Source organism: Pan troglodytes, chromosome 19, assembly GCF_028858775.2.
Source record: "Pan troglodytes isolate AG18354 chromosome 19, NHGRI_mPanTro3-v2.0_pri, whole genome shotgun sequence".
Taxonomy (NCBI): Eukaryota; Metazoa; Chordata; class Mammalia; order Primates; family Hominidae; genus Pan; species Pan troglodytes.
The window spans coordinates 52,362,091-52,381,845 of NC_072417.2; the positions used below are offsets into that span (position 1 = coordinate 52,362,091).

At 41.9% G+C, this 19,755-nt stretch overlaps 1 protein-coding gene across 6 annotated transcripts in view; it reads right to left on the minus strand.

Moving 5' to 3' along the window:
- Positions 1-158: 158 nt before the first annotated feature.
- Positions 159-19,755, minus strand: part of ULK2 (unc-51 like autophagy activating kinase 2) — a 98,839-nt gene continuing 79,242 nt past the window's right edge. The window contains exons 21-28 of one of the 6 annotated variants that reach the window (XM_054670398.2): positions 15,224-15,292; positions 12,985-13,193; positions 11,183-11,361; positions 10,289-10,407; positions 9,777-9,934; positions 6,930-7,065; positions 5,641-5,739; positions 159-400 (exon numbers count right to left, since the gene is read on the minus strand). In XM_054670398.2, the coding sequence (XP_054526373.1) occupies positions 5,681-5,739; positions 6,930-7,065; positions 9,777-9,934; positions 10,289-10,407; positions 11,183-11,361; positions 12,985-13,193; positions 15,224-15,292 (929 nt within the window). In that variant the 3' untranslated portion in view covers positions 159-400; positions 5,641-5,680. Of the gene's footprint in view, positions 401-3,479; positions 5,740-6,929; positions 7,066-9,776; positions 9,935-10,288; positions 10,408-11,182; positions 11,362-12,984; positions 13,194-15,223; positions 15,374-19,755 lie in introns of those variants that run through there. The other 5 variants (XM_009432583.5, XR_010153254.1, XM_009432584.5 and 2 more) reach the window with 5 other exon arrangements.

A 19,755-nucleotide genomic window follows, 5' to 3' on the forward strand; every position in this document is an offset into this window, starting at 1 on the left:
GTGAAGGAACTGGCCCCAGCAGGCGGCAGGGCCTATGGCAGGGGAGGGTCCTCTGGGCACATCTAGACTTGAGGGTCCTCCCACTTCCCACTGAAACGATTCCCTGCTGCTCAATCTCACTGCCATATGCAAAAACAAGCAAACAGGAACACTTAAAAGTGGGTCGATCAAATGCTTGAGTTTATTAACATGTCTCCGAAGTCTTTTTTACTGGGAGTTTCAGGGTGGTCTCTGAAATCCATTGCTGTTGAGCTCCAACTCCAGGCCCCATGGGGTTGCACCAAGCTGCTCAACCTCACCTGTTTCTTGAAATTTTGCTGCCTTCCACTAGGCAGAAGATGGGTCCAGCAGGAGACATTGGAGCACCAAATGGAAAAGCTCTTCCTTCTTTCCCCTCTTCCTGTACATCAGAAAGAATGCATTAGAAAGACAAGGAGTGAGCATTTGGGCTTCCTAAGGGTGAGACAGTGTGGGGCTCCTGTGGGGAGATGGGTACTCCTGTACCCAGTGTGGCCTCCTGCTCCCACCGCTTTCCAGCTGTGGGGCTTTTCCTTGTGGAAATTACTGTCCAAGTTTGATTTTTCCATCTGTAAAAGGAGGCAAGTAAGGGTTGCTATGAGGATCAAATGAATTAACAATTCTCAGACTGACACAAACATTCCACTTAAACAGCCAAATTGACTTAAAAGGGCAACACAGATGTCTGAAGCCAGACTGCCTGGTGGGCAAGCTGGAGAAAGCAACTTCTATCCAAGAACTGTGTCCTTTCAGAAGCTCCAGCCAGAGCGTACGTGGTTCGAGAGAGCCCTGAAGACAGGCCTTGCCCCACACAAACACAGAACAAATTGTTCTCCACCCCCTCCCAAAACAAAACAAAAGCAGTGAAGAGCCACAGAGTGATGACCACTACAACGGATACAGGATTGCTGAGCCCTTCCACGTGCCAGGGGCTGGGCAAAGAATTTCATATTCATTAACTTATTTCTCACCTCAACTCTGTGAGACATGCACTCTTCCCCCACTGACAGATTCGGAGGGGAGGAACTTGCCAAAGAACACACCACTGCACATGGTGGAGCTGGAATTTGAGACCAAGTGGACCACTAAGCTACCTGCCAAATTGAGTTGCAGAAACCCCAAAGGAGGCATAGAACATGGTTTCCAATAAACAACAGCTCATGTGGGCACTTCGTAATGACAGAAGCTAACTGTCCAAGAGCACGACTGTCTTGGGACAGGAGATCATGCTGCAGAGCCCAGGGAGGTCCGCCCTGCGCAGAGAGGGAGTGCAGACCTAAGGAGAGCCACACTCTGTGAAAAGTGGAAAAATCTACAGATTGATCCCACCTGTTCAGAGCAACAGGCACGGCTTCACTCGGGACCACATGTGCCCAGGGGCTCCACAGGGCTGGGTCCTGGCTCTGGCCATCTCTGCACAGCCTCTGCTGGGCCACTCTGTGAGAGGTCACACTGGCAGCAGTATCTCAGCCTCTGCTCCTTTCCCTAGTACAGTTTGATCTCTGAGTTCACTTTGATCTTTTACCAGTTCGGCTTCACCTCTTGCACCAAAGCTGTGATTTCTCAGGGCAAGTTGTCAGCTTTCCTGTATGCAGTGTTTTTCTAGGTGGATTGTTTCTGATGTGGTTTCCTCTGATGCAGGTGAGGGAAGTATCATCTTGACTCCTCCACCAATAAAATTATTCTCACAGGGCTTTACTAAACATGAGACTTGGGAGGGACCCAAGAGCTTGCTTGGCTGCAGATTCAAGGGTCCAGGACTCAGAAGAAAGTGGTCTGAGGCTGTCTAGAAATAGGCACAGATGCTTCCAGGATGCATGTAACAATACCAAGTTCTCTGAGCAGTAGCTACTGCCTGCCAAATAATCCTCCTTGAGAAATACTGATCAATCTTGCTTTATTCCAGAAAGAATTTAAGACTGCTTATAGAAAATACGAGGGAGCATAGTTTAAAAAGTGTGAAGTCCTCCTCCAAAACATGTGCTAACCACTAATATCAACATTAAGGGTAGCCCGGGCGCGGTGGCTCACACCTGTAATCCCAGCACTTTGGGAGGCCGAGGCGGGCGGATCACGAGGTCAGGAGATCGAGACCATCCTAACACGGTGAAACCCTGCCTCTACTAAAAAATACAAAAAATCAGCCGGGCGTGGTGGCAGGCGCCTGTAGTCCCAGCTACTCGGGAGGCTGAGGCGGGAGAATGGCATGAACCCCGGAGGCGGAGCTTGCAGTGAGCCAAGATTGTGCCACTGCACTCCAGCCTGGGTGACAGAGCGAGACTGTCTCAAAAAAAAAAAACAAAAACATTAAGGATTTTGGCCAGGCACGGTGGCTCATGCCTGTAATCCCAGCACTTTGGGAGACTGAGGCTGGTGTTCAAGACCAGCCTGACCAACATGGTGAAACCCCATCTCCACTAAAAATACGAAAAATAGCTGAGCGTGGTGGCGCATGTCTGTAATCCTAGCTACCTGGGAGGCTGAGGCAGAAGAATCACTTGAACCTGGGAGGCAGAGGCTGCAGTGAGCCAAGATTGCGCCAATGCACTCCAGCCTGGGCAACAGGGTGACTCCGTCTCAAAACAAGCCAACAAAAAAATAATAAGGATTCTTCAGATATCTGAGTCCAGGTCCTCATGTCCACTGTGTCCAACTCAACTTATTACTGTGCAGACTGAGGCAGTCCAGCCCTGAAAATCCTCTCCTCTCAAGCTCCTGGATGGGACTCTAGTGAGGGCAGAACTGCTGGGCTGGTAATTCCTCTTGGTGGAGACAAAGGAACATGGGACTACGGGCAATAAGTTACTTATCAGTCTTCACTAGAGGTTGTTTCTCTCAACTAAAGTTATCAAAATTGGGTGTTATAATTTTTAACTTGATATTCCCAGACAAGTGCCAGGAGAGAAGCTGTTGCAAATAGCTAGCTGAGTGGAGAGGAGAAAGCCTCAGCAGAGAGGCGAGCTGGAGGGAGGGATGGATGCTATCCTTCTCTGGACTGAAGCAGTTACAGGATGGCTGCACAGAGTACTCCTGGCAGGCAGAAGGGGGCGTGGGGACTCAGACACTTAAGATGCATGGGTTTGGGGTACCCATTCCAGGCCTCATGTCCGCTGTATCCAACTCAATTTCCTCTTAATTACTGTGGAGACTGAGGCAGCCCGACCCTAACAGTCCCCTCCTCCCGGCTCCTATTCACCACTCCAGCGAGGGAGAACAACTGTTGCTCTAGTTACTTCTCTCAATGGAAGGAGGGGACAGGGACTGTGGGAAACCAACTATATACAGCACAGGCTCTCTCTCTATATATAGTTCAGTGGAGGGTATAGTTAAAGCAAACCCTTAGAGTAGGAATAGCTGGTCAGCAATTTTCCAGGTTATGGCTTGAATACAGGTGTCAACCCATGAATGTATGAACTGGTACATTTCCACTCTATGAAACACGATATGAAATTTAAAAATACTCAGGGAAACATAAAGCATTTGTTTATTATTGCTATACTCAAGGCAAAATCTCTTAAAACAATTAGCCTTGATAATGGAAGTATAACCAGAACCATTATTCATGAATTTACATTTTGTTCTTTTCTGCTGTTGAGACTTCACTGTTTCACACACACCATCTACCCCAAGACCTTTAATATACAAGAACAAGAAGAATTAACTTGAAAGTCACAAAGCATGGCTTGACCACTTGCCTAGTTCCTGACTTTAGGCCAATCACTTCCCCTCTCTGAACCTGTTTCATCCTGTGTTAAAAAAGAAATGGGAGAGGAAGAGGAGAGGATAGAATAAACCTACAACTGAGATAACACAGGTGATAACTGAAAGAACATGAATGAAATTTCACTGTGAATAAAAAATATTTATAAAATAAAAGTATCACTAATAACAAATAGGGTTGTGGAGGTAAAACAGTCTATGTTCCTGGAAGCCTGCATGACAGTAGCCAAGATCTAAATCCTGGGGCAGGACAAAGGATATTCATGGCCAAGTCTCTAAACTCACTAAGGAAGTACCTGGCTCAACAAGCCACTTAATATGTACCCAGCTACACCCTAGAAACACTTTGTCAGTTTTATTTTACCTTAATATACATTTGTACAGGCAATAATAAAAAGGCTATTACACAACAATTCAGTGAGTTTTACCTAGTTTCAAGAATAATGCATGCAGTTACAAATGAGAGGTAGAAACACTGTATTAAAGACCTAAAAATACAAACGTCATATAAATAAATGTTCAAATTAACTACTGGAATTTCATACAGATAAATAAGGTAAAAATTACATTACTTTGTCAAAGTAAAGGAAAACCATGTTTGTTTTTATCAGTACATTAAAATTAGATTAATGCCAAAGAGCTCTGTGAAATTTGTCAAAGAGTTCAGATTATTTTATGTAAAAGGATTAAAATAAAAGGATTAAAATTGGTGAATGGTTTATTCAAGTATTCAAGCAGGTAAGTAAAAGAAACCAAATAATACACAACGTAGGAACCATTCCTGGAGGGATATTAAGTTAACTGCCTGCATTCTCCATGACTAGCTATTTGGTGAACTGTCAGGATTAACATGAAAAATACACATTAGGCAGAAGACAGCTGCCCATTTTCCTAAGAGAAAACGAACTTCATTTTCCACTCACTGCATGTAGGAACTCCACATCACTAACAAGCCTTTAGGTCACCAACTTTGTTTTGGCCCTATTCAAATTATCAAGAGTATCTCTTGATCCATGATTTTGTTTCTAATACTGCCCAAATAAACCTAGCCTTTAATAAACCTAAGGTCACAGGCATCAATGTACATTCTGCATGCACAATAAAAAATGGAACCAAAAGCTAACAAAAACATTACTGAGAAAATCTGTAGGTGTAGATGAAGAAGTAAAAAAAAAAATGTGCAAAGGTTCACATGAATACAAGTTTTAACCACTTAAAAGTTCACTGGAGATTACATGTGAATTCTGGAAAGGGTCTATGTATACAATCAAGTAAAATATTTTAAACAAGTCCATTGTGCCTTAGTTAAATTACAAAATCCAATACACAGTTGTTTTAATAAATTAGTGCAATATGAAAGATTTTGGAAGATTAACATGTGTCCATATTAGGATCAAATTGAAGATTTCAAAATTTCTTCCAAGATCCATGTTTCACTTCTTCTTAAGCTATTTCTTCCTGAGCTGTTTAAAGATGCATGCTCAGATTTAAACAAACTTACTCCAAATATCAAACTGCCTGGATGAGGGGTGAATACATTTACCTTTACACCTCAGCAAACACATGGAATTTCACACACTGCTCTGATGAACCCAGTGACGAGCACTCACTTTGTTTCATTTTTAATTATCTTTAAGAATAACTGTACCGATTATCCTAGTTCTAAGGTACGTTTATTCACCAAGTCCAAACTGGGAGCCAAACACTCTTGCTCCTGTTTCTACAAAGAAAAAGGGAAAGGGTGATTTTCTCCAATAAGGCAGATTTCCTACAAATATGTAGTTTTTGGATTGTTTTTCCTTTTTCAAATCACTGCTTGTTCTTTGGTAGTCACCAGTTAAGAAGCTACAGTTTCCTGGGGATGGGGTGACAGAACTCAAGCTGTAATCCCAAAGGCATCACCTCACGTTCCCACCACCGGTCCACGGGATGAGCCTGCTGCTCACACGGTTGCGGTGCTATGGCAGAGCGCCGACAGTCTTCTCTCAATACTACATTTATCTAGAAATAAAATAACAAAAATGAAGAACTAATGAAAAAAATCACTATATTGTCATCTCTATTCTATCTTTGCCCCAAAGTTAACAGTTCTGAATATGTTTTCTTCTTTCTGCTTGGTAATAGTTTAGATATGACTTCTACCTTAGTGCTGCAAAGTGGTAAAATTTAGGTAAGCACATCGGCTAGCTTGCTACATAACTAGCTTGCTCATAACTGCAAATAATCTTAGAACTGCCATCCTCTTGTGGCTACTCAAAATGTAGCAGGACCACATACACTCCAACCAGTCCACCACCTCTGCCTAAAAAACCAGATTATTGGGCTTGTATGTGATAAGTAATAGCATCCTGGTATCCCATCAATCTCCACTCTGCTATCTATACCAAGTCTGCAGTACACAGAAGTTTCACAGGACTCTTCAGTCACTAAGCCCATGAGGCTTAAAACAGTTACATTTAATAAAACTAAAGTCCTCCTACATATACGAACACTTGCCAACAAAGTAACACCGTGTAGAAATCTAAAGATGAATTACGCAGTCACCAGTGCTTTTCATGCATCACCTGTAATCCTCACAACAACCCTGCAAGGCAGGCACTGCTGTATCTATGTATCTATCTAGTTATGCATCTATTTATCTATATATCTATCTATGTATCTATGTATGTATCTACCTACCTACCTACCTATCTACCTACCTACCTACCTACCTACATACCTACCTAACTACGTAGAATGGAGTCTTGCTTTGTCGCCCAGGCTGGAGTGCAGTGGCACAATCTCAGCTCACTGCAACCTCCACCTCCTGGGTTCAAGCGATTCTCCTGTCTCAGCCTCCCGAGCAGTGGAGCTTACAGGTATGCGCCATGATGCCCAGCTAATTTTTGTATTTTTAATAAAGACGGGGTTTCGCTATGTTGGCCGGGCTGGTCTTGCACTCCTGAGCTCAGGTGATCCGCCCACCTTGGCCTCCCAAAGTGCTGGGATTACAGGCGTGAGACACTGTGCCTGGCCCTACTCCTATTTTATGAAAAAGAAGCTGAGGCCACACAAAGGCTGTGATTTGCACAAGGCTGGAAAGCCACGATTCAAACTAAGGCAGAATTCCAAACTCCAAGCTCTTTGTACTATGCCTGTGATAGACAACTAAAATGAAGTCAAAAAATACACTACTTTGTAAGTCAACTTACATTTATGTACATTTTCAATATCTGCAGGGTCCTGTAGAATCTTACTTAGGCCTTCCAAAAGAAGGGCTGCCTTATGATAGCGATAAACAATATCTTCGGTCTGCTGAAACATCTCATCCAGGGCTGCAGACTGAACCTGGAACCAGTCAACAAAAACACAATTCTCTCAATTTTTCCAAGAAAATACAAATCCATTTGGGCAATGAACCTTTAAATGGAATCCACCTAAAATTAACACATTTTGGTAAAGTGATACAGTCTGCAAAACTACATAAAACTCAAAGATTCTTTGGGATGAGCAATATATAAGAGCAACTTCATAAAAAGTCGCTCTGCTTTCAAACACAGCCTTCTGGTATTCAGAGGTATGAAACTGGCTCTTTTATGACTTCATTATAAATTGATTTTAAACACACACTTCTATACAAGGGTAACCTGAAATTTCATTAAAGTAGATTTTGTTTCAATAATATAATTAAATGATGCTAATAGTCACTTGCTGGCTTTACTGGCTTCTTTTTCTAGCCAAATAATTTTTGGGTGTAGTCATTCATTCATTCAAAGATACTTATTGAGCACCTACAAAGTGCCAGGCACTGCGCCTACAATGAAGGAGAGCTTGCAGTCTGGAGGGAGATACAGTCCTGCAAAAAATGCAATTCTAATGCCAAGGCACACACGGTATTACAGGAGGAAGCACTGGATGATACGGAATACATAGGGGATGCCTCTAACCTATATTACGGAAGGAGAAGATGATTAGGGGAAGCTTCCAGGAGGTGCTGTTTGTGCTGAATCATAAAGCAACAACAGCAGAAGTGAATCAGGTGAGGAAAAATGTGGGAAGGGGCTCTCCAGAAAGAGGGGATGGTAGCATTATTCACAGGGGTTTCCCCATCGACATTCTGATTTTCTCTTTGATCATTAAGCACCATAACTCTCAGTAATCCAGTATCCGAATTTACTTGTTAATATGCTATATCTTGTTTTTGTTTTTAATTTTTAAAATGTATTTATGCATTCTTATATAGATGGGGTCTCGCTCTGTTGCCTAGACAAATCTTGAACTCCTGAGCTCAAGCAATCCTCTCGCCTCAGCCTCCTGAGTAGCTGCGACTACAGGTGCATGCCACTGCACCTAGCTATTCTCTCTCCTTCAAAAAAATAATTTCAAGCAGCTAACAATAAAGCAAATAAAATGGATACAGAAGATCAGAGCCAGGACAAGGAAAAAGAAAAAAATAACTAAGTGTTAATGCCTCTAAGCTCACTAAGCAGCCAGGACGAAAGGAGGAATTTATAAGTTATAGGGCTCTTTATTCTGAGAAGGAAAAACAGCATTATAATTCCATAGGGAGGACATTTTTCTGGTGCAAAATTCTAAAAATAATTTATCATATGAAGTCTCAACTCAGCATACAGTGATGCAGTGCATATTATTCATCTCAATAGTTTACAGCAATATGATATATACTATTTTTGTCAAGAATTTATATTCCAAAGTTATTTTCCTATGGTTATTTTAATAAATTTCAAAATAAGGCCACGGATGTAATATAACAGCACAGTTCACAGTAGACAAATAGAAAATGGAAAGGGGGATCTATTATGTTAATGTGTTAGAAATACAATTGGCATGCCGGGCACAGTGGCTCACACCTATAATCCCAGCACTTTGGGAGGCCGAGGTGGGTGGATCACCTGAGGTCAAGAGTTCAAGACCAAGCCTGGCCAACATGGTAAAATCCTGTCTCTACTAAAAACACAAAAATTAGCTGGGTGTGGTGGCAGGTGCCTGTAATCCCAGCTACATGGGAGGCTAACGCAGCAGAATCGCTTGAACCTGGGAAGCAGAGGTTGCAGTGAGCCAAGATCATGCTGCTGCACGTCAGCCTGGACGACAGAACAAAACTCCATCTCAAAAAAAAAAAAAAAAGAAAAACATATGATTGGCTAACTAATGAATTTTCCCCCACTTAACTACTTTTTCAACAGCCTCTATTTTTATTTATACTTTAGAGTAATTTTTCCCCGAGAGGCAGAAAAAAAATTATTTCCAATATTAAAACCAGAAAATAGGAAAAGGAGGTTTTACTTTGTGTCTATACTACAATATCAGTAAGTGGGACCTGAGCACATAAATTTGTGTGGATTGATTAATAAAGCAGTGTTTTTCCTAAGAGTTTTATCAAGCCTAACTTTCTTAAACAACAGAAAATGCAGAAACAGATCCTGCTAATGCTTTTAGATGCACACTATAAAAAGATTAGATCGGCTGGGCACGGTGGCTCACACCTGTAATCCCAGCACTTTGGGAGGCTGAGGAGGGTGGAACACCTGAGGCCAGGAGTTGGAAACCACCCTGGCCAACATGGCAAAACCCCATCTCTACTAAAAATACAAAAATTAGCTGGGCATGGTGGCAGGTGCCTGTAATCCCAGCTACTCAGGAAGCTGAGGCAGGAGAATCACTTGAATCTGGGAAGCAGAGGTTGCAGTGAGCTGAGATCGTGCCACTGTACTCCAGCCTGGGCGACAGAGTAACTCCGTCTCAAGAAAAAAAAAAAAAAAAAAGATTAGATCATGCCTAATGCCAGCAATGTTTAATAAGAGCTGTAATAAACTTTTAGCAAATGTGGTAAACGGATTTGTAATTACTTAAAATACATCCAGTAAATGACATTAACAGTTGCTTAAATCCAATTACTTCTTTAGTAGAAGGCAATCCACAATACTTGGGACTTGAGACATTATCTTTTAAAAGGATAGCTGTCATATAGATATTCAATTAAAAAGACACTTAAAGATAAGTAGTACTATACAATATTAAACCTTAGAAAGGGTTACCATTTCTACAGCACAATTATAGATGAGTTTCTCTGCAGTCACACTGTTGATTTCATCAATAAACCTCTGTTTGTCAGAGAAGAATCGATTCAGCTTTTCTGTAAGTTTCTTGCACATGGTGATGCAGAATTTATATCGTTCGTTCAGATTCTTGACAACTGAAAAAAAATTGAGATGGGAACTAATTTTAATTTTCCTCCAGAAATAAAGACACAGTTATATGTATCTTTCCTGCTGATATATAGGGAAGGTGTCACTATGTGATCATTCAAAAAAAGGACCAGAAATAGGATTTTTTCATGTTCTCTCTTTCAATATGAAAAGATTGAGAATAATGCACTTCAGACTTCTATCAATTGAACTGCAAAAAGCTAAGAACCCAGCATCTTTTCCCTTTAAGAATATTGAAAAATAAAAACAACAGTGAGTACTCATCAGACGCTCTCACAGTGTGATGGGAAAGAGCAACTTAACGACCGACCCCTGGAGTCACACGCTGCCTTCTCCCATACCTTGTTTCACAGCTGTGGATGGGCTCAGTTTCCCGGACTTGATCTGGGCTTTGGCAAGATGCAGAGAAGCCGCAAGCAGCTGTGCTGCTTTCATGTACAACACCAGCTGCTCCACCCGCCTGCACCCAAAAGACAGTAGCAGAGGGTTATCTTGTGAACTAATGTAAGATGTGGCACTCTACACAACAGGTCACCATTAAAATTGCCTTTCTATAAAGGAATAGCATCCTCTTTGATTTCTTTTCTTCTTTCTTTTCTTTTTTTTTTGACAGAGTCTTGCTCTGTCCCCCAGGCCGAAGTATAGTGGCTTGATCTTGGCTTACTGCAGCCTCTACTTCCTGGGCTCAAGGGATCCTCCCACCTCAGCCTCCCGAATATTAATAGTTGGGACCACAGGGACGCACCACCATGCCCGGCTAATTTTTGTATTTTTTGTAGAGACAGGGATTCATCATATTGCCCAGGCTGGTCTCGAACCCATGGGCTCAAGCAATCCTTCTGCCCCATCCTCCCAAAGTGCTGGAATTACATATAGGCATAAGCTACTGCGACCAGCCCTCCTTAATTTCTTAATGCACAAGTAAACTCTCGAGGGACAAGGCATAGTTAAAGATGTGTGTACTGTGAAAATAACGGATACACTCAGATAAAAATCAATACAATCTATTTACACAAAAGATCTTCAACAGTATAATTTACAAGGAAAGGCAACACTGAGGCTGCATAATCTCCAGGTCTTGGCTCATATAGTGAAATGTAGTACAAAGAAATAATTGAGACTCCTAGCTTTTAATAATGAGATATGATCTTCAGTGGATGACAATACCTACAACTTAGACACAAGTTTAGACAAAGCATGAAAAGTCTGGAAATGAATGACAAGGGGGCACCCACCCCCAGTCTTTGCTCAGCTGACTGATCTGGTCCACCACCACACTCTCCTGGATCTGGTACAAGGACACAGCAGATGTGCACAGCTCAGGGTTTCCTCCCCTCATGGCTGTCAGGTCCAGCACACACTCAGTGAACATCAGCATCACATTCAGATGGCGTAAGGTGTCTGTGTGTTCCCGCTGCAGCAAAGTCAATTTGTCTTAGAAAATTTCAGATTAAAAATACGTACATACTCATTTCTGTACATAAACCATGGCCACTGATCATGTTTTCTATACTTATGAGTATCAGAATGACAAAAGGAGATTGAAATTTTTAAATTTCAGAAAGCTGGTAAGAAAATGAACACAAATGAAACCAAATATAGGTATATGCATGTGTTTGTGTATGTGTATCAGAGTACCCACATAAGTAAACTCAGGATGGGTCGCTGTGCTTTTACCAGAAAAAGAAAAGAAAGCTGAACGATTAAATCAATATACATGAGACAAAAACGTGACAAGGTAGACACCAAGATTATAAGGATACTATAGGTGCTAAATCACACTTCTTGATACTGTATTGAATTCTGCTGACTTCTTATAATTTCAGAGTTGCTTTATTTAATTTCTGGTCGTTTTTCAGTTAACAGTGATTACTAATACCAAAGCTCTAACTTTCTGTGATCTTTTCAGTTAGTTAAAGAGGGGAGTGTGGGTAGACATAACAGCATTCAGAGGGCTGTCATTTAAAAATGGGCATTCTAGGCCGGGCATGGTGGCTCATGCCTGTAATCCAAGCACTTTGGGAGGTCGAGGCGGGTGGATCACCTGAGGTCAGGAGTTTGAGACCAGCCTGGCCAACATGGCGAAATCCCGTCTCTACTAAAAGTACAAAAATTAGCTGGGCGTGGTGGCATGTGCCTGTAGTCCCAGCTCCTCAGGAAGCTGAGGCAGGAGAGTGGCTTGAACCCAGGAGGTGGAGGTTAGAGTGAGCTGAGATCGCACAACTGCATTCCAACCTGGGTGACAGAGCGAGACTCTGTCTCAAATAAATAAACAAACAAACAAATAAATAAATAAATGGGTATTCTAGATTGTTGTTTTGAGATTTGTTTTTAGTTATAAATGCATTCTGAAATCTCAAATAAGCCTAAAAGTTTCCCACTCTTTTATGCTTAAATAAAGATGAGAATCATTTTCCTAGTGACAGGAGAATAAGCCAATTGACTTCTAAAAGTCTCTCTGCTCTGTGACAGCATATTGCACTGTATGTTTCAATACACTGGAACATGCAATAGAATGTACTAGAATGCTCATGCCTGTAATCCTAGCACTTTGGGAGGCAGAGGTGGGCAGATCACAAGGTCAGGAGTTCGAGACCAGCCTGGCCAACATGGTGAAACCCCGTCTCTACTAAAAATACAAAAATTAGCCGGGCATGGTGGCGTGTGCCTGTAATCCCAGCTACTCGGGGGTGCTGAGGCAGGAGAATTGCTTGAACCCAGGAGGCGGAGGTTGGAGTGAGCCGAGATTGCGCCACTGCACTCCAGCCTGGGTGACAGAGCAAGACTCTGTCTCAAAAAAAAAAAGAAAGAAAAACACAGAATCTATGTGTTTCTTCCTATAAACCAAAGCTTATTATGGATGAGTGTCACTGTCAACGTTAATTTAAAAAGACATCAGCAATACTTTTCAAACAGAAAAGGCACGTTAAAGAGAACATAACTTCCTAACTATTTAATGTATTTTGTTCTTGTCATCACTAGAATGTTCTCATATCAAATCAACATTACATTCACACCACTATAGTCTCTTTTCTACCTCCATCAGCGTCTCCTCCGGCAGTTCAGGGGCTTCAAAGGTGATGAGCCCCTCTAGGCTGGGGGGTGAAGCACCGTAAGGCACGTATCTCAGGCTGGGAGCTGCCTCTGCTCCTGGAGGGGAAGAGCCGAAGCCTGGGCCAGGCGGGGACCCCACGCACACGCGGCCACTCATGGCACAAAGAGAGCCCCCGGAGTTGCTGGGCCCCACTACAAGGAAACAGAGGATACATGGCAGTGTCCAAAGTTAGGGCTTTCACACCCACTCCTACTCTTATTTACTGAACAAACCTGCTGAGGTGATAAAGGAAAGTTTCGTTAAAAGAAACTCACTGACCCCCTATGTACTATTTGAGGATATTAATAGTTTTTACTTACCCATGTTCATTGTTATTCCTTGTCTATATATTTTATATTAGACATCATCAGAGCTAGTTTTTTTATACTCTGTTTTAAACAAATTTAGATCATATTCATTTCTCCTTGCTGCTCCACAGGGCCTCATAATTATAAAACTCAATGGATGCACTGATTCATTAAATTTATATATATTATATAATGTTTATCTGGAGTCATTTATACTATTTCTGATTTTATTCATATTACAAATAGCACTGTAATGAAATGCAGACAGTTGTTACTTCTTTTGAATAATTTCTTTGTGATAAATACTCTGAAGTGGTATAAGAAGGAATGGAATTAGCATAGATCAATAAATATTTTTACAGTTCTTCCTAAGAACTGTTATAGTACTCTCTAACGCAGCCCTGAGTAAGCACATAGATCCTACTAAACCTCAATAACACTGGACATGATACTTTTTTTTTTTTTTTTTTTTGAGTCAGGGTCTTGCTGTTGCCCAGGCTGAATTGCAGTGGCGTGATCACAGCTCACTGCAGCCTTGATTTTCTGGGCTCAGGTAATTCTTTCACCTCAGCCTCACAAGTAGCTGGGACTATAGGCGTATGCCACCATGTCTGGCTAATTTCTGGTTTTTTTTTTTGTAGAGATGGGGTTTCACCATGTTGCCCAGGTTGGTCTCAAACTCCTGACCTCAAGTGATCCTCCTGCCTCGGCCTCCCAAAGTGCTGGCATTACAGGCATGAACCACCATGCCCAGTCTTGGGCATTGTACTTTTTAAGATATAGGTATAGTTAACAGATATAAAATGTTACTTTCTTAAAATGGTATTTTCTTATTATTCAAGGTTTTTAATCGTCTTAAAAACATAATTTTAGATCTATTTTCTCTTATCTATTTCTATCCTTTGCTTATTAACCTGGTCTCTTGATCAGCAACTTATTTAGAGTAAGATAACTTGACTCATGATACAACAGATAAGACATCAAATTATTGATTTCAAGTCCAATCTAAATACTTTCTTAATTTTTGGTATTAACCTATTTACAGATTATAAATGATAAATCTATTAGCCTTCTAACTGTATACAGGATTAAGTGCAAAGACTGAGACCAAAAGTACAAAAAATTAAAAAAAATAAATAAAACAAGTTTCTTTCTTTTTTTTCTGAAACAGAGTTTCGCTCGTTACCCAGGCTGGAGTGCAATGGTGCAATCTCGGCTCACTGCAACCTCCACTTCCCAGGTTCAAGTGATTCTCCTGCCTCAGCCTCCTGAGTATCTGGGATTACAGGTACCTGCCACCACACCTGGCTAAATTTTTGTATTTTTAGTAGAGACAGGGTTTCACCATGTTGGCCAGGCTGGTCTCGAGTTCCTGGCCTCAAGTGATCTGCCTGCCTCAGCCTCCCAAAGTAAGTGCTGGGATTACAGGCATGAGCCACCTCACCTAGCCAAAACAAGTTTCTTTAAAAAAAAAAAAAAACCAAAAAAAAAAAACCTATAATTTTCAAATAATTTATTGGATCTACTAAAGTAACCCTTTAATATATAAGCTGAGAAGAACCATATATGATTTGCTTCTTCACGAAGAAGTCATATTTATACTATATGTCATTTTGTAAAACATTATATACAACATATATTTATATTTTAATATATAATATAGCACTTCACAAAGTTTTTTCCCCCACAAATGATGCCTCATTTACTTCTTATAACCCATTAAGATAAAGAAAATAGTAATCTCCATTTCACTGGTAAAGAAACTGAAGCCCAGAGAATTAAGTGACTTGTCCAAGTTACAACACTGAGTCATTTGTCAAAACACTACATTCCAAATACTAGCCAAAAACTGTAATATAACAAATGCTCCTTACCTGAGGTTGTTCTTGTTCGAAGGAACATGTGGGTACAAGTGGGGGCCGCCGCACTGTGTGGAGGAGACCCTACAGTGAAGAGGACAGCCTTGGAACTTGCTGCTGTACCTGCAGGAGGTGCCAGAACACCACCACAGGCTCCTGCCGGAGCTACAACAAAAAGTTTATAGAAGGTCATATTACCCTGATAGTGTTTATATCCGGGAGATGGGATTGCAGGGGGATACTGACTTTTATATCAGGAGTCTAGTGGTTTTTTTTTTTTTTTTTCCTCTTCTTACAAAAAGTACTTATTGCTCTTAAAATCAGAAAATGTAATACAATATTTTCATTAAAATAACTTACAGTAATCTCAAGTGTGAATCTTATTCACACCAAAATCTAGCATTCAGAGTTATGTTTGTATACTTCTAAAATACATGAACTGTAAGTTATACATGTTGGAGACAGTACTAAAAAAATGAACGCCAAGAACTGAGAATAAAAACAGGTTAAACTAGGGTTGGTGTGGTGGCTCATGCCTGTAATCCCAGCACTTTGGGAGGCCAAGGCGGGTGGATCACCTGAGGTCAGGAGTTCGAGACCAGCCTGGCCAACGTGGTGAAACCCTGTTTCTACTAAAAATACAAAACTTTGCCGAGCATGGTGATGCATGCCTGTAATCCCAGCTACTCAAGAGCCTGAGTCAGGAGAATCTCTTGAACCCAGGAGGCAGAGGTTGCAGTGAGCTGAGATCATGCCATTGCACTCCAGCCTGGGTGACAGAGTGAGGCTCCGTCTCAAAAAAAAAAAAAAAAGAAAAGAAATCAAAATAAAGACATTCCCAAATAAACAGAAGCTGAGAGAATTTACTGCCAGCAGACCTGTCTTACAAGAAATACAAAGCATAGCTCTTCAGACCAAAAGTAACTAACTCCAAATAGTAATCCCAATCTGTAAAGATAATTATAAAACACAAACTGTATATTTCTTCTGTTAACTGATTTTAAAAAGCAACTGTATAAAACATGTATACAGTTGCATTGTCAGGTCTATAGCATATAGAAATGTAATGTTCATTTATTTACTTTTTTTTTTTTGGAGACGGACTCTCACTCTGTCTCCAGGCTGGAATGTATTGGCACGATCTCAGCTCACTGCAACCTCTGCCTCCTGATTCTCCTGCCTCAGCCTCTCGAGTAGCTGGGATTACAGGTGCGTGCCACCACGCCCAGCTAATTTTTGTATTTTTAGTAGAGACAGGGTTTCACCATGTTGGCCAGGATGGTCTCGATCTCTTGACCTTGTGATCCACCCGCCTTGGCCTCTCAAACTGCTGGGATTACAGGCGTGAGCCACTGCGCCCAGCCTTAGTTTTTATTTTTTTAGAGACAGGGTCTCCACCTGTCACCCAGGCTGAAGGGCACTGGTGTGACCATAGCTCACTGCAGCCTGGAACTCCTGAGCTCAAGTGATCCTCGTGCCTCGGCCTTCCATAGTGTTGGGATTACAGGCGTGAGCCACTGCACCCAGCCAGAAATATATTTGATAATAAGAACATAAAGGAGTCAGATGGGAGTAAAACTGTATTAGAGTAAGGAAGTGACACCAGATGGTAACTCAAATCCACAAAAACACACCAAGATAACCAGAAATGATAAATAAGAAAGTTAATATAACAAACTATAAATACATACTTGCTTTCTTATCTCAGCTTCTTTTCAAAGACATAAAATTACAAACCAGAGTAAGATGGCAAAATAGAAGGCTCCACCAATTGTACAACCCACCTCCCAAAAATTTGCACACAATAAAGCACCTTCATAAGAACCAAAAATCAGGTGAGTAATCACAGTACCTGGTTTTAACTTCATATCACTGAAAGAGGCACTGAAGAGGGCAGGAAAGGCAGTCTTGAATCACCAGCACCACCCTCCGCCCCTCCCCTGGCAGCAGCTGTGTGTGGCAAGGAAATAATCTGTGTACTTGGGGGAGGGAGAGTGCAGCAATTTGGGGATTGCACATTGAACTCAGTGCTGCCCTGTCACAGTGCAAAGGAAAACCATGCTGAACTCAGCTGGTGTCCGCCCACGGAGGGAGCATTTGGACCAGCTGTAGCTAGAGGGAAAGTGCCTGTCTGAGTGGCCAGAATGTGAGTTTCTGCAAGCCTCACCACCACAAGCTAAAGTGCTCTGGGTCCAAGTGAACTTGAAAGGCAGTCTAGGACACAAGGACTGCAATGCCTAGCCAAATCCTGGTGCCGTGCTGGGCTTAAAGCCAGTGGATTGGGGCATGACTTAGAGAGACATCAGACAGGGCTTCTAAGGGAGTGTTTGTGCCACTCCTCCTCCCAAACCCAGGCAGCGCAGCTCACAGCAACAAAAGTGACTCCTTCCTTCTGCTTGAGGACAAGAGAGAAAGGTAAAAAGGGCTTTCTCTTATGTCTTGGATACTAGGCTCAGCCACAGTAGGACGAGCCCCGGGCAGAGTCGTGAGACCCCCATCCCAGGCCCTAGTTCCTGTTGACATTTCTAAACACACCCTGAGCCAGAAGTGAACTCACTGGCCTTGAAAAAAAAGACCCAGTCCTGGCAAGATTCATCACCTGCTGACTGAAGAGTCCTCGGGCCCTGAATAACCAGTAACACTACCCAGGGAGCATGCTTGGGCCTTGGGTGAGACTCTGAGACATGCTGGCTTCAGGTAGCAGCTAGATTACAGTGGGATAGAGCACCAAGCAGGCTCTTGGGGTTCCCAAGTCTAGGCCTAGGCTCTTGGACATTTCTGGACCTGCCCTGAAGGGTGGGTCTTAGGTCTAGCAGCACTCAGCACATGCTGACTGAAGAGCCCTTGGGCCTTAAGTTAACATCAGTGGTAGCCTGGCAGAACTCCTTGTGGGCCAGTGGTGGTTACAGCCACAGGGATAGGTTCCTCTGCCTGTGGAAGGGGCAGGAAAGACTGGGAAGGACTTTGTCTTGCGGTTTGAGTGGCAGCTTAGCTGCAGTAGGATACAATACCAGGTAGATTTCTAAGGTTTTTTATTCCAACCCCTGACTCCTAGATAGCATCTCTGGACATGCCTGGTGCCTGGGGTACTTGTTGCCCTGAAAGGAAGGACACAAACCTGGCTGGTTTCACCACCTGCTGATTGTAAGTCCTGGGGCTTGAGCGAACATAGGTAGTAGCCAAGCAATGATTAAAGAGGGCCTTGGGCAAGACCCAGGGCTGTGCTGGCTTCAGGTCTAACCCAGACAGTTCCAGTGGTGGTGGCCACAGGGGTGTTTGCATCACCCCACCCCCACCTCCAAGTAGCTCAGCATAGAAAGAGAGACACGCCATTAGTTGTTCACCTTTTGATAAAAAGTTAGGGAAGAGAACAAAAGTCTCTAGCTGGTAATCCATAAAATTCTTCTGGATCTTATCCGAGTCAATGAGTCTGCAAGAACTACAGCATTATTGGGCTTGGAGCCCAAGTCCCGTCAAATACCTGGAAAGTCTCCCCAAGAAAGACAGGTACAGATTGCAAAGCCCAGATTGTGAAGACAACAATAAATACCTAACATGTCAATGCCCAGACACGGACAAAAATCTACATCAAGACCAGCCAGGAAAACATGAACTTACCAAGTGAACTAAATAAGGCACCAGGGACCAATCATGGAGAAACAGATACATAACCTTTCAGACAGAGAATTCAAAATAGCTGTTTTGAGGAAACTCAAGGAAATTCAAGATAATATAGAGAAGAAATTCAGAATTCTATCAGATAAATCTAACACAGACTGAAATAATTAAAAGAATCAAGTAAAAATTCCAGGGGTGAAAAATGCAATTGACACACTGAAGAATGCAATGGAGTCTCTTAATAGCAGAATTGATCAAGCAGAAGAAAGAATTAGTGAGCTTTGAAAATAGGCTATTTGAAAATACAGAGGAAACAGAAGAAAAAAATGAAAAAGAATGAAGCAAGCCTACAAATCTAAAAAATAGCTGCAAAAAAAAAAAAAAAAAAAAAAAAACTAAGGGTTATTGGCCTTAAGTAGAAAAGACTAAACAACGACCCGATCAAAAATAATAACTACAACTTTTCAAGACATAGACAGTACAGTAACATATAAAGAGAAACAACAAAAAGTTAAGAAGCAAGGAGATAGAGTATTTTTAGTTTTCTTATTGCTTGTTTATGCAATCAGTGTTGTCATCACTTTAAAATAATGCATAGGGCCGGGAGTGGTGGCTCAAGCCTGTAATCCTAGTAATTTGGGAGGCCAAGACAGGTGAATCACCTGAGGACAGGAGTTCGAGACTATCCTGGCCAACATGGTGAAATTCTGTCTCTACTAAAAATACAAAAATTTGCCAGGTGTGGTGGCAGGTGCCTGTAATCCCAGCTACTTGGGAGGCTGAGGCAGGATAATCGCTTGAACCCAGGAAGCAGAGGTTGCAGTGAGCCAAGATCGTGCCCTTGCACTCCAGCCTGGGTGACAAGAGCGAAACTCCATCTCAAAAATAAAAAAATTAAATTAAATTGAATTAATGGATAGTATTTATAA